The sequence below is a fragment of the Camelus bactrianus genome, chromosome 22, assembly GCF_048773025.1.
Source record: "Camelus bactrianus isolate YW-2024 breed Bactrian camel chromosome 22, ASM4877302v1, whole genome shotgun sequence".
Taxonomy (NCBI): domain Eukaryota; kingdom Metazoa; phylum Chordata; class Mammalia; order Artiodactyla; family Camelidae; genus Camelus; species Camelus bactrianus.
Genome location: NC_133560.1, coordinates 6,747,549 through 6,760,885, shown reverse-complemented (window position 1 = coordinate 6,760,885; position 13,337 = coordinate 6,747,549). Strand labels below are relative to the sequence as shown.

General features: G+C 46.5%; 1 protein-coding gene and 1 long non-coding RNA gene across 2 annotated transcripts; one reads left to right on the top strand and one right to left on the bottom strand.

Annotated features, from left to right (window-relative positions):
- Positions 1–3: 3 nt before the first annotated feature.
- On the top strand, positions 4–1,064 carry LOC123614383 (uncharacterized). Its single transcript, XR_006721737.2, has 2 exons — positions 4–221; positions 770–1,064. It is a non-coding gene; the product is annotated as an uncharacterized LOC123614383 (long non-coding RNA).
- Positions 1,065–6,564: 5,500 nt separating this feature from the next.
- Positions 6,565–12,838, bottom strand: PROP1 (PROP paired-like homeobox 1). The gene is made up of 3 exons (XM_045510095.2): positions 10,609–12,838; positions 9,216–9,448; positions 6,565–8,482 (listed from the first exon to the last, which is right to left on the bottom strand). The coding sequence occupies exons 1-3, from the start codon at positions 10,715–10,717 to the stop codon at positions 8,144–8,146; spliced, it is 681 nt and encodes a 226-aa protein (XP_045366051.1). The 5' UTR covers positions 10,718–12,838; the 3' UTR covers positions 6,565–8,143.
- Positions 12,839–13,337: the final 499 nt, after the last annotated feature.

The following is a 13,337-nucleotide window of genomic DNA, read 5'->3' as shown; positions in this document are numbered from 1 at the left end:
CTGGGAAATGTAGTCCACGCGAGAACCCACGGATTCTGGGAAGTGTAGTTCTCCGCACTCGTCTGCGAGGGGAGGCCTGGCTGAACCTGTCACGTGCCCAGACCGCGTTCTGGCCTCGCCGCAGCGCATCTTCGACTGCGGGTTCCTGGGTTCCCGGTTCTTCCGGAAGGAGAGGCTCGCCGAGGGCAGCGTCGTGTAGCTTGGCATCTGCGAAAATGACAGTAAGCAAGTAGACAATCGCCGAGAACACACCTGTTTCCCCTTCAGTCTTTCAACAGAAGTGTGTTGAGCACCTGCTGTGTGCCAAGCCCCTACCTATTGAAATTCGTCAGCGAACAGAACAGAGATCATTGCTCTGGGAAACTTTTTTTGTACTAGACGGAGGGTAGGAGGTGGAGAGCAGACAAAAAGCCATGAACATAATTATATAGCAGTTTAGAAAACAAGCGTTATGGGAAGAAGTGAAAAGAGTGTGTGGGAGGTATCTGTGGTAGGCGCCCGGGTAGGCTGCAGCATGTAATACCACTCTTTGTTAACACAGCAGATAACTAAACTCTGATAAGGTAACGTTGAAGTGTCCTTACATAAGTTCTGTTCAACTGTCTTTGCTAGAATAACTCACGGGCATAACAAACCATTGTCATGACAACTTGTAAATAAAAATGCTTAGAATTTGACTAGATTCGTTGAATCTGTAAATCAACTTGGGGAAAGTTGATATCGTAACAACTTTGATTTTAACTGGCAAAACCAACTTCATTTTGATCAGCCGCCATCTCAGGACAAGCTGAGCTGAATGCAAGCCACAACATCCGCCTTTAGTAAAAATCCCCCTCCGCCTGTAAAACCCTCCCCGGACCTGAGTGAGAGCGAGAGCCGCTGGAGGGAGCATCCTTTCAACACACCCCTCTCACCTTCAGCATCCCTCATTTGCATAAGGACCCACCAATCAGTTCCTACCCCCAGGCATAAATAACCAAGCCTGTACGCAGAGCTCTGGCTACAGTTCCAACTGGAGACCCGCTCTGCAGGTTTTTTTGCAATAAACCTGATTCTGACGTTGAGCTGTGTCTGGTCGTTTTTCTCCGATTCTAACATTAACCATCCATTACCATGGTACAGCTCTCCTTTTTTTTTAGGTCTGATAACTTTCCATATATTTTATCCATAGCAATATTACATATTTTCATGAGTTATATTTGTGGCTGTTTAATATTTTTGAAGCTATTGTAAATGGTATCTCTTTTAAAATTTCATTTATAAAGTACTGGGTTTGTATATAGCTTACTACCAAAAGTCTTATAAATTCCAACAATGAATTTGTTTGGTGCTTTGGATTTTCTGTGTAATATCATGTAACACATGAATGACAGTTTCGGTTCTTTTGCAAAACTTTTGCTTCTTTTATGTTTTCTACCTTTTAAGCGCTATCTTGAGTGGGCTATGATTTCTAGTACAATGTCCATATCAAATGGTTATGGTAGAAGAAGTCAGCAAAATGGCCTAGCAGGAAGCTCCAAGCCCTCAATCTGTCTTAGATGTGTGAAAAACAACCAGAAACTGGCTAAAATAACCATATGAAAGCTCTGGAAACCAGTAAAAGATCTACAGCAACCAAACGAACACTAACTCAAGAAAAAAAAAGTGCATTTGAAGTCGTGGGAAAATTTGTGGCATTTTTATTTGCTCTTGACCTGTCCCTTCCTCAGTGCGGCAAGGTCTTGGTCTGGAGCAGTCAAAGCTGAGTTCCCAATTCCCTTGCTCCAATCAAGAGGGAACACAGAAGCCTTTATCTGTAAAGTTTTGCCTTGTATGAGGGCTGCCAGAAGTACTGGACTCAAGTTTGTCTAACTTGGCACTCAGGTGGGGAAAAGTAGCAGGCGCTGCTCACGAAAGCTGTGGGTAGACCGCCGTCCCACAGACACCCTGGGCCAGGCATTAAAGGTAGAAACAGCGGGTAGACCATTTACAGCCCTGAGGGGAGGCTGCGTTGAGACTTTGGGAAATCAAGATATTTGAAAGCAGCTGAAAAAGCAACATAAGATCCAACCGAGATGCATGTCCAGAAAAGAGTTAAGAAGAGCTTACGTTCTCATCCATCTGATCCCTAGGCTGAGAGCAAGCCAACTAATTAGTAAAGGACTGCTCTAGCACAGAACTAGTGTGCAAAGATTGGGAGAGGTGACTAGTTTTATGTTTTGTTTTGTTTTAAAAAGACAAAGAAGGTATAAAGAGGAGTTGTAGGTTCACAACGAAATTGAGAGGAAGGTACAGCGATTTCTGGTATATTCTCTACCCCAGCACATCGTAGCCTCCCCTGTATCAACATCTCTACCACAGCGGTGCATCTGTTACAGCTGACATGTCACAATTACCTGAAGTCTGTAGTTTACTGTAAGGTTCACTCTTGGTGTTGTGCATTCTATAGGTTTGAACAAATGTGTAATGAATGACACGTTTCTACCATTACAGGGTAGTTTGCCTAAATCCTCTGTGCTCTGCCTATTCATCCCTCCCTCACCCCTAACCCCTGGAAACCACTGATATTTTTACTGTCTCTATACTTTTGCCTTTTTTAGAATGTCATATAGTTAGAATCATACAGTATGCAGCCTTTTCAGATTGACTTCTTTCACTATGTAATATGCACTTAAGGTTTCTCCGTGTCTTTTCATGGTGTAATAACTCATTTCTTTCTAATGCTGAATAATATTCCATTTTCTGGATGTGCCACAGTTTATCAGTTCACCTACTGAAGGGCATCTAGGTTGCTTCCAAGTTTTGGCAGTTTTGAATAAAGCTGCTATAAACTTCCATGTGCAGGTTTTTGTGTGGACATAGTTTTCAACTCTTTTGAGCTTGACTGCTGGGTCATATGGTAAGGGTATGTTTAGTTTTGTAAGAAACTGCTAAATCATCTTCCAAAGTGGCTGTAGCGTTTTGCATTCCCTTCAGAAGCAATGTATGTTGCTCCACATCCTTGACAACACTTGGTGTTGTCAGTGTTCTGGATTTTGGCCATTCTAATAGGTACGTGGAGATATCTCATTGTTCTAATTTGCATTTTCCTAGTGACATATGCTGTGGGACATACAATGATCTTTTCATGTGCTTATTTGCCATCTTCTTCAGTGAGGTGTCTATTAGGTCTTTGGTCCATTTTTTAATCCAGTTAGTTACTTTCTTACTGTTGAGTTTTAAGTGTTCTTTGTATATTTTGGGTAATATCTGATAAAATATTACCCAATAAAAATATCTGATAAATCCTTTATCAGATATATTCTTTTGCAGAGTTTCTCCCAGTCTTTGTCTTGTCTTCTCATTACGTTGGCAGTATCTTCCCTAGAGCAGACTTTTTTAATTGAAGTATAGTCAGTTACAATGTGTCAATTTCTGGTGTACAGTATAATGTATCAGTCATACATGTACATACATATATTTGTTTTCATATTCTTTTTCATTATAGGTTACTATAAAATATTGAATATAGTTCCCTGTGCTGTACAGAGGAAACTTGTTTATCTATTTTATGTGTAGTAGTTAGTTTCTGCAGATCTCGAACTCCCTAGTAAACTGATCAAGCGGTGTCTCTTACAATTTTAAATGCACATAACCCTTTAACACAGCAATCCCACCTTGGGTCGTCTGTCCTATAGAAGTAAAAAGCACCTGTACCAGAGGAACGTGTAGGAGGACAATGTGACTCAGTGGAAAGCTGTGTGCTGTTTAGGGCTCACCTTTCCAGGTGATTTGATTTTGATTCTTTGTGGGCACTGAGGCTTTCTTTGTCTTTGAGCTAATTTACAACTCTAAATTGTGGATAACTGATAGGAATGCAAAATAATTCTTGTCTATAGACATATAAATAAATCCTGTCCCCTGGAAGGTCAGTTGACTTCCCTCCTCTACCAGGAAAGAAGCCAACTTTGCCTCCATTCGTTTCTGTAGTCCTCATCTATAAATATGTCTGTTCTTTGTCCTTTGCACTGGCTTTGACATCATTATCGTTGCCTTATTAATAATGAGTTAAATAAAACTTACATATCTATGAGTGTCATGATTTTACCTTTTTTTTTGAGAATTATCCTTTAATGAAACAACTGCAGTGGTGAAAGAGGTGGCTAGGCAGGCTTACTGACCCTGGCTGATTAACAACAAGGGAAAGAAAATGCCAGGCTGTTAAAAAAAAAAAAAAAAAAGCAGGTTATTTCTCTCACCCAGCAGCTGGATCCTTGGTTCCAAGGACATAGCATTACAAAAGTACATTTTATGTTCCACAACTGCTGCATCCATCCCAAGGACATAGCCCAGTATGTCTTTCTTTGTTCTCTTTTCTCCTCGCCACAGAAGTCTCTGTTTTAGGGGTTAGTGCCACAGGAGGAAAGAGCCAATAGTAGAAGATGATTGGCCCCACTGGAATTAAGATAACGATTGTAGAGCCTTCCAATAAAAGACCCTGTGGCCCGATAGGGCGCTGGAGCTGTCTTGGCTGGCTTCATGGCTGCTGGCTCCTTTATTTCTCTCTTTCTGAGCAATAAAATAGCTTTCTTTTTTTCTACTTTGTCCCTAAGCCTCTATTGAGAATTCTTTCTCAGTCGGTGGACAACATGTTTAGGTTGTGGGGGGCGCCCACTTGTTTGGTGGGTTTTCCAATTTGGGGGTCCCTCTATCCACTAATACTGGTATTTGTGGTGGTAAAACCAACCAAAATATCAAACCAACTCTTGATAGGGGAATGGTTAAGCAGCTCATGAAATTGCCAGTCAATAGAATAAAAGCAATAAAACCTATATGAGCCACTTGAAAGGTATCTATATACATCTATATATATATATATATATATATATATATATATATATGTATGTGTGTGTGTTTTGATAACAAACAAATGGTAGGATCCCATTTTTTTTTTTAGAAAGGAAAAATGTATGTCTGTGTATGTCTGTATATCTTTCTATGAGCGTAATAAGTTGCAGACAGATACACACTATTAATATTACCTCATGTTGAGCTGAATGGGGATTGATGGACAAGACCTTTAACTTGAACAATTATTATGAAATATTTCAGATATTCAAAAAAGTCTTAGGACTAACTAATGTAACAAACACAGAAGTACCCCCAGAAGAATTAAATACCCCTTTGTGTAGCTCCTGGATCACACTGTGCTTTCTCCTTCCTGAAACTGCATGTTCTCAAATTTTACTTTATATACATATATATATATATATATACATATATACATATGCACACACACACATATATATGCATTCTAATATTTAATATGCAAAAATATACATCTAAAATTTTTGTCACTTTTAAGTTATTTTGCATATTCAAAACTTTATATAAATGGTATGATATATTGAAGGTATTTTTCTGAAAAAAATTTTTGCTCGAGTTTTTTTGTGATTAATCCAGGCTAATATATACATATATTCATATATATGTCTGATACGTACATAAAATCTTTTGAGTTGACTTGTTACAAAGAGCATATATAACTTTTGTAGTTTATAAGACTCCTATTAAGATTTGTTTTATTTAAAAAATCCAAGAACTTTCCTGAGAGACATAAGAGAAGTCTGGAAAAAATGACAGGGAACACCTCATATTTAGATAAGAAAATGTAACATTTTAAAGGTATCTATAATCCTTACTTTTTGGTAATTAAGACACTAGGCTACTGGTATCAGAATAGAGAAGCTAACTGGTGGAAAAGAATTAGGAGTTTACAACTATCCCATGTGAGAACTTAATGTGTGAAAAAAAGTTTTTACAAATCAGTGTTAAACTATTAAATAAATTATATTGGAAAAACTAGCTAGCTGGTTGAGGGGAAATTAGATGACTAATTTACTGCACAAAGTAGAATAAATTCCAGATGATTCAAGGCATAATATTTTGATCCAAATAATGAAGAAAGCATAGGTGGAGCCAGTAAAAACAAGGGGTGATTTCTCACCTGGGGTTCCTCATCTGAACCACAGAACACAGGAAGTGAACTGACTGACTGCTTTCTCAATTCTGCCCGTTCTACGTAACTGGTGCCATTCTAGACGCTGAAAACAGAAGTTAATTCGTTACACACAGTAGGCTCCTACTGCATTAGGGCTTAATCCTCTCAGGAAACCCTTGTTTAGAAAGGCTAAAAAACAAATAACCATATGGTAACAAAATAGTTACGACACACGAACAGGTATTCAGATCCCTAATACACACAGAGCTCTGCAGCACTAACAAAAGATGAGCAGATCGATAACACAAACACACAACTGACTCAGAGAAGCAACGCCAAAAAGAAAGAAACACGTAAACTGCCAATAAACAGGAAACTGTTTTAACTTTCGCTAGCAATCGATTAAATGAAAACTGAAAAAATAACCAAGGAGGCATCACTCTCAGTTAACAAACTGTCAAAACCGATCAAGGTCAGTAAGGATGTGCTGAAACTGACACTGACACGTCTGAGGGGGGATGCAAACCAGCACTGTCCTTCCGGAAGGCAGTCTGGCCAAGGAGATAATTACATGCAAGTGCAGTTGTGTATTACAGAGGGTTTGAGTCTAGATTTTTTAAAATAATGTGTATTTTAAAAACTGCACATAAAATCCCTAGAGGCTTGTTTACTCAGAATTTTTCTATGGACCTGCTAATAAGCGAGGTAGGCCTACATAAAAGTAAGTAAATCACCAGTAAAACAAGTACATTATAAGCAACAGGATGTAGAAATGGCTCCCCCAACTACGCCACACCGGGTTCCTGTCGGGAGAGCGCAGACTAAGGCACTCACAGCAAGTTCTTTCCTGGGAATGACCTCTTAAGAGTCTCAAGACTCAGGGTTTGCCCTTGGAAAAGTTTGCCTTTAGTCAAATTGTTTTTCTCTATCAGAAACCTCCTTAAAACCGAGTTCCCTTACCAAGTGCATGATTAATCTCTCCTTTCAAAAGTTTCTTCCCTTGCTCACCCCCTCTGACCTCAATCCTGTGCTCACTGAACACTCAGCAGAGTCAGGTGGCTAAAACCGCTATTGTCTTAAACATGCTTAATGACTGACACTGCTGTTGCTGACAACATCGTTGCTGTACTAGCATTGCTATTAGAGATATCATCATTAATGTGCAAACTCAGGTTATTTCCCCAGGGCAAGAAGAGCTCTCAGATTCCCCCAGCCACGGACCACCTGGCCAGAAATCATAAGCCAGAGACATCCCGATTTCAGAAACTGCAATTCAGAAATGTCACAAGAGGATGATTAATCCCAGCTTCTTTGCTCTTCCTCTTCAAAAACACCCCCAACTCAAAGACCAAGTTGGAGTGGATCTGAGACTTGTCCCCCACTCCACTGCTTGGTGCCCCGCCATAAACACTTTACTGCAGAAGTCCGCTGTCAGAGTGTGGCTTTCTGCGCCACAGGCACGCGAGCTCTTGCTTGATTACAAAATCACGGGTGTTAAAGCACACAGTTGACTTACAAGTTAGGTTGACGGCAATGCTGAAGACTCTTATAGGCCAAGCAAATCAGATATTATTTATTTATTGTTTATGAGACATTTGGAGAGCCTTCCATGATGATCAGATTTGCAAGGTCTGTTGGTCGTTGAAAGGACTGGAGCTAAAGAAACCAAGGAGGAGGATTAACTAGGAAATATGGGGCCAGAAAAAGCAAAGTGTCTGCTGGGATGGAAAGGAGAGGACGAAATTCAAAAGCTCTTTCGAGGAGAGAAGGGAGAAAAGTTAATGGCTGGTTCGAGTCGGGGTGATGGGGAATGGATGGGTAGGTAGACTTTAAATCCCAGGGGATGAAGACCTTTCATCGTGATGTCCATGAGTGAAGCCCCCGAAGTTCCATTTCCGTTTACCAGCAGCAACTACTGCCTCCGTCATTCCCACCCTTCCACCGGCCACCTCCACTGGGGGCCTTTAACCTGTATCTTCCAAGGAGTTTCACCTCCCTAAATTCACTCAATGAATCACCTCAGTGAGCTTTCATCCTGAGCTCCCATTTAAACATTCCCAATGTCTGAGATGCCCCTTCACCGTCTTTCTACTTTGCCCCCAGAAAGAAAGGAAGCCGCCCAGTTTCCTCTGTGTTTTGCGAGGCTAGAGGCTGGGAAGTTACCTCATCGGCACTTGTTTACCCTTAGTTCCAGGACTTTGGTGGCTCAAGGCTGAGGGGAAGCCTGGGTGGGGGTGGGGGGCAGGGCAGATGACCAGCAGGGGTTGCGTGCAAGGCAGGGAACCAGTCTTCAGACTGGTGGGCACGAGCAAAGGACCCCCCTGTAGGGGGCTGAGTGGGAAGGGCATGGTTGTAGGGGTGAGGGAAGCAGGCCACTGGTGGAGGCGGCGTTGGGTAGGGGTACGGGCAAGCCGGGGGCTCGGGCAAGAAACCGGAGAAGGCGGCAGGAGACAGACGGGCCAGTGGCTGGAGCAGTGACCGCTCTTGCTTCCTCTGCTTAGCTCTGCGGTTCTGGAACCAGACCTGGGGTGGGGGGGGGGGGAACAGCCACATCAGAACCGCTCTCTCAAATGGGTGGCACTGTCACACGTGACCTCTCCCGCCAGTGACGGAAGACGCCAGAGGGCAGAAGCCTCTCCCACAGCCCAGAGGAAGTAAAGCTCTTGCAGAAGGCATGACTGCGCCAGGCCTAGTGCCAGAGCGAGACCCCCTCCAGCCCCCAACACCATGTCTGAATTTGCCCTGCTGCAATGTCAGGGGAGTGAGAAATGTCAGCTTCCAACAAGAAAGTGATAACTATGCCACAGGGGCATCTTCCCTCCCCCGAGGACGGGGAGTCTGCTCTAGAGGTATTCGGGATTGAGACTACAGGTGAGTTTAATTGTCACAGACCAGGCTGGACGTAGCTTAGGGTCTATACTTAAGATTCATTAACTCTGTGGTTAGGACTGAGGGTGCATCAGGCGGACTGAGGTTAGGGACCAGGTTACACGTGTATGTGAACAGTTAGGATTGAACTTCTGTTGGCGTTCACATCACTGCTAAGATTGGGGGTAGACACTGAAATTCAAGTCAGCGCTAGGGTGGAACTCAAGTGACATCCCACTGCCGATGAGGTGATACCGCCTGCTGGGTGGGGCTCTGTCCTGGGGGACTTCGTTCCGGGTTAGAACGCCCCTGAGGAGGTAGGCCCCAGCAGCTCTTGGGCCCCGAACCTGCATTTCTTCCAGAGGAAGAGGGGATCCTGGAGCTTCACCTGGATTCTGGCCTCGCTGAGGCCTGTGTCCCGGGCGAGGCCTTCCCGGGCCCAAATGTCAGGGTACTGGTTCCTCCCAAAGGCCGACTCCAGCTGTTCCAGCTGCGCTGGACTGAAGGTGGTGCGGTGGCGGCGCCGGGAGTGCGGCCGAGCCCTCTGTCCTCCTGGCGGGGAAGGCCTTGGTCTCCCCGCTCCTGCACCAGACAGGTTCCTGTAGGGCCGAGCACTCATCTCTGAAGAGGAGGCAAGGGAGGGGTTGCTGCCGAATGGCCCACGCAGCCATCCTGGACCACACATGCTGGGACCCCCAGATTCTTCTAGGGCCCCGTGTGCTGCTCATACACACTGCCCTGACCAGACCCCCTTCAGCTCTCATGACTAGCTGCACCCAGCTCAGCCTTGGCCCCACGTCACCTCTGAGTCCCCTGAGCCCGACCCAGGCTGCGCTCTCCACAGGAAGTCCACCCCTCAGACTCGCTGGTCCTGGGTGCTCATGGTCTCTCTGCCTCACTTCTCCGCTGTGTGCCCACTTCCTATTACACTCCCAGGTAAGGCACCCGCTCCACAGCCTTCCACCTCTCTGAGCACGCACACCACCTTCCTGGGTCTCACCCTGTGCATCTCCCATCTGCTCTGACACCGTGATCAACTGCCCGGCTCTCTAAGACCCCCATGGCTTGCTCCCTGCTCTCACGGCTCACCTTCAACCACATCATCCTACACCTTCCACCTGGGAAGATGAAACGGTCCTCCCTCTTCTGCTCAGACCCACCCTCCCCACATATATTTCATCTTCTCCCCTAGCCCTGCCCTGGCCCGGCCACCAGGCTGTAGGAACCTGAGCTCGTGGGAAAGGCTTGCCTCTCCTCCCTACAGGCTCACTAAGCCCCCACACTAATTAGTCTGAGAGCTGGCCTGGGAAGAGAGAACGGGGCGAAAGGAAACACCTGGAAGGCATGCACTGAGAAAAGATGTCTGGAGTGAGGCACCCATCCCCATGGGGACCCAGGGGTGTGGTCCCCACACAGTGCTCACTGTCCACCTCGGCCCCCTGCTCTCCTCGGATCCAAAGCCCCGGCCCCTCCAGCTCCTTTCCTCGGAGAAGGAGGTCAGGAGTGAGGAGCCAGGTTTCAGCTTCGCCCCCGTCCCACCGCGGTGGCGTGGGCTGCCAACCGTCTCATCAATGCCAGGGCCTCGGTCCCCCACTCTGTAAAGCAACGGACTTGTACGGCCCCCTGCTTTCTATAGTTCCCTTATTTTTTAACATTCTAGGGTTCTGGTTTTTCAGTTCTCTTCACCTCCCTCTTGGTAAACCGTGGCCCCGCAAGAGCCTGGGCGTGGAGCCCCCATGCCTGCTGCTTCCTCAGAACCACCGCCCCGGAGATGCACTCACCCACCGAGGAGGCCAGAGTCCCAGCCGCCGGGCAGCTCTCGGGCCAGAGGCTGCTGCAGGCTCGCCCCTTCTTTTGCTTCCCCGGCTCACTCCTCCCTTCCGCTTCCATGGCTGACAGAGACCACAGACAGCCGGTCCCGTGTCCCTGAGTCCCTGACTCTGGAACCGTCTTTCTGTTTCTCTCCCCTCTGTGCCTACCTTACTCCTTCTCCCTCTGTTTATACCTGTCTCCGAGCCCGTCTCTCTGTGTAGATAGTTTTATCTTTTTCTCCTGCTCCTTTTTTCTAATTTTTTCCTAATTCCCCATTCCTCTGCTTGAGTATCATCTCAGTCCGTCTGTCTCACCCTCACCCCGTTTCTCTGGCTTTGTCTCTACGTTCCTCTCCCTGCCCCTTCTCTCTGGGATGCCCTTCTCCCACTTTGCTCTTAGCTGCCTACTTCCCCAGCTTGCAATCCCACACCACCTCGCTCCCCTGGAACAGTGACCTCCTCCTCGCCCCCGTGGGCCCATCCAATCATTGCCTGGTCACCAGAGCCCCCTTCCTAGGGGAGGACCACAAGCCGGATGCGGGGAGGTGCTCTGCTGGAGGGTCCAGGGACTGGGGCCAAGAGCTCGTATTCCCAGAGGACCAAACTCTTTTGTCCTGTTAAATCCCCTCCTGGGAGCAGGCAGGGGAAGGGGGAGAAAATGCATTCCTCCTGAGACCCCTCCTCAGAACCCCCCATGGGAGGAGGGGGTGAGGAGGTGCAAATGGGGGCCAGAGCAGGGCCTGCCTAGAATCTCAGCATGTGGGTGATTCCCAAAGACCTGCTTCCAGGAAACTAAAAAACTAAAAGACACAAGTGTGTTCTGGCCCCTTCTTGATACCCTGATTCTCAGAATACACTGGACACCCCCTCAGGACAACCTGAACCATCGGATGAGTCGCCTGGACACCACAGTTCTCAAGTTCTTTCTGCTTTCCTTCCCCAAATGTCACCCCGAAACCCCCAGGACTCCGTGAACTTCCAAAGTCACCCAGACCTTCAGAAAACCCTGACCCTCAAGAGCATCTGATTTCCAGGTGCATCCGGATCCCCCTGGACCTCAGGACTCCGCAGGACCCTGAGATTCCCATGACATGCTGACGTTCTGATTGCTCAAGGAAACCCTTAGAATCCCTGAGCAGTCGGGACACCCTGACACCCACAGTCCCCTGCTTCTGGTCGTTACTTAGCTCTAGGAAGCATATTCTGACTCCCCGAGGACATTCCAACCCTTTAAAGATAGGACTCTAGGATCCTCTAGGACGCAGTGAAACCTAGAACGTTCTACCTCTACTAGGAGACTAGGAGATTCCCGCCTGCCCCCCGCCGTGAAGTTCTGAAATCTCATGGTACCCTGAGTCAACGAGGACACCCCAATCCCCTTGAAATGCACAGTACCTACAGGACTGTGATCCCCAAGGTTGTGCTAATCCACACACATCCTTTAAAAGCAACCTGACAATTCAAGACAGAAAAACATGGCTATCTTCTAGGACCTTGATGCTTAGAAAATGGTCCGTGGATCCACGAGTATCAGCAGCACATGGGAGCTTGTTGGAAATGCACAGTTTGGGTCCCCACCTCAGTCCTACTGAATCAGAATCCGCAATGAAACAAGACCCCCAGGACAACTGACTGTGCACTTGTCTCGTAGCTCAGGCTGCCATAACAAAATATGAAAGACACCCATTTTTCAGAGCTCTGGAGGCTGGGAAGTTCAAGATTAAGGCATCGGCTGATTCAGTTCCTGGTAAGAGTTCTTTTCCTGGACTGTAGACAGCTACCTTCTGTGTCTTCACAAGATGGAGAGAAAACTCAACCCGAGTTTCTCTTCTCTCCATAGGACACTAATCTCATCATGGGGGCCTCACCCTCATGGTCTCACTTAACCCTAATCACCTCCCAAAGGCCACGTCTCCAAATGCCGTCGCTCACATTGGGGTTGGGGCTTCAACATATGAACTGGGAGAAGACACAACATTCAGTTCATAACAACATTAAAGTCAAGAAGCACTGATCCAAGTAGCCCACCCCTCTCCCCTACCCCAGGATACACTGTGACTTCCTAGAGGATCCTGAGCCCCATGAGAGCCCTGACCCCTCAAGACCCATGCCATCAACTTGGACCCACAAGGAAACACTGAATTCCAATACTCTTGTTGCCTTGATACCCTGACCCTATAAAGGAACTCTGACCATCCAAAACAGCCTGACTGCCCCAGGACACTCTGATATTACAAAGAAACTCTGACCCACTAGCCCTGCCTCCAAGGACACTGACACGCTACAAATTTGACGTGACATCTCAGAATACCGTTCTCTCTCAGGAGGCTGGAATGTTTAGAGGAAGCTGGTCTTCCAGGGCATCCTGACTCCCACCCCCAACCTTGACCTTCAGGGAAGACTGACACCCAGGATTCTGTCACTCTACAAGAGGCAGGATGGCGTGGTGGGGAAGAACAGAGGTTCTGGAGCCAGATTGCCCTGGGTTCAAATCTCAGCTGTGTCACTCACCAGCTATGTGATGCTGGGTTCATTCTGTGTCCTAGCTTTGTCATCTGGGGATGATAATGCAGTCCGTTCTCCTTATTTAAGGTAATATGTTCCACAAAGTCCCTACACACACTGTATTAGTGAATACTGAACCACTGCTACCAGGGGAAATGGGTTCCTGTGAGCCTCTGGCTACACTACACCATTTT

Coding starts and splice junctions, on each gene's coding strand:
- PROP1 (XM_045510095.2), bottom strand. CDS start 10,717: ATGGAAGCGGAAGGGAGGAGTGAGCCGGGGAAGCAAAAGAAGGGGCGA. Junction 9,449..10,608: donor GACTCTGGCCTCCTCGGTGG/GTGAGTGCATCT, acceptor CCTCCTCTTCAG/AGATGAGTGCTCGGCCCTAC. Junction 8,483..9,215: donor TCAGCGAGGCCAGAATCCAG/GTGAAGCTCCAG, acceptor CCCCCACCCCAG/GTCTGGTTCCAGAACCGCAG.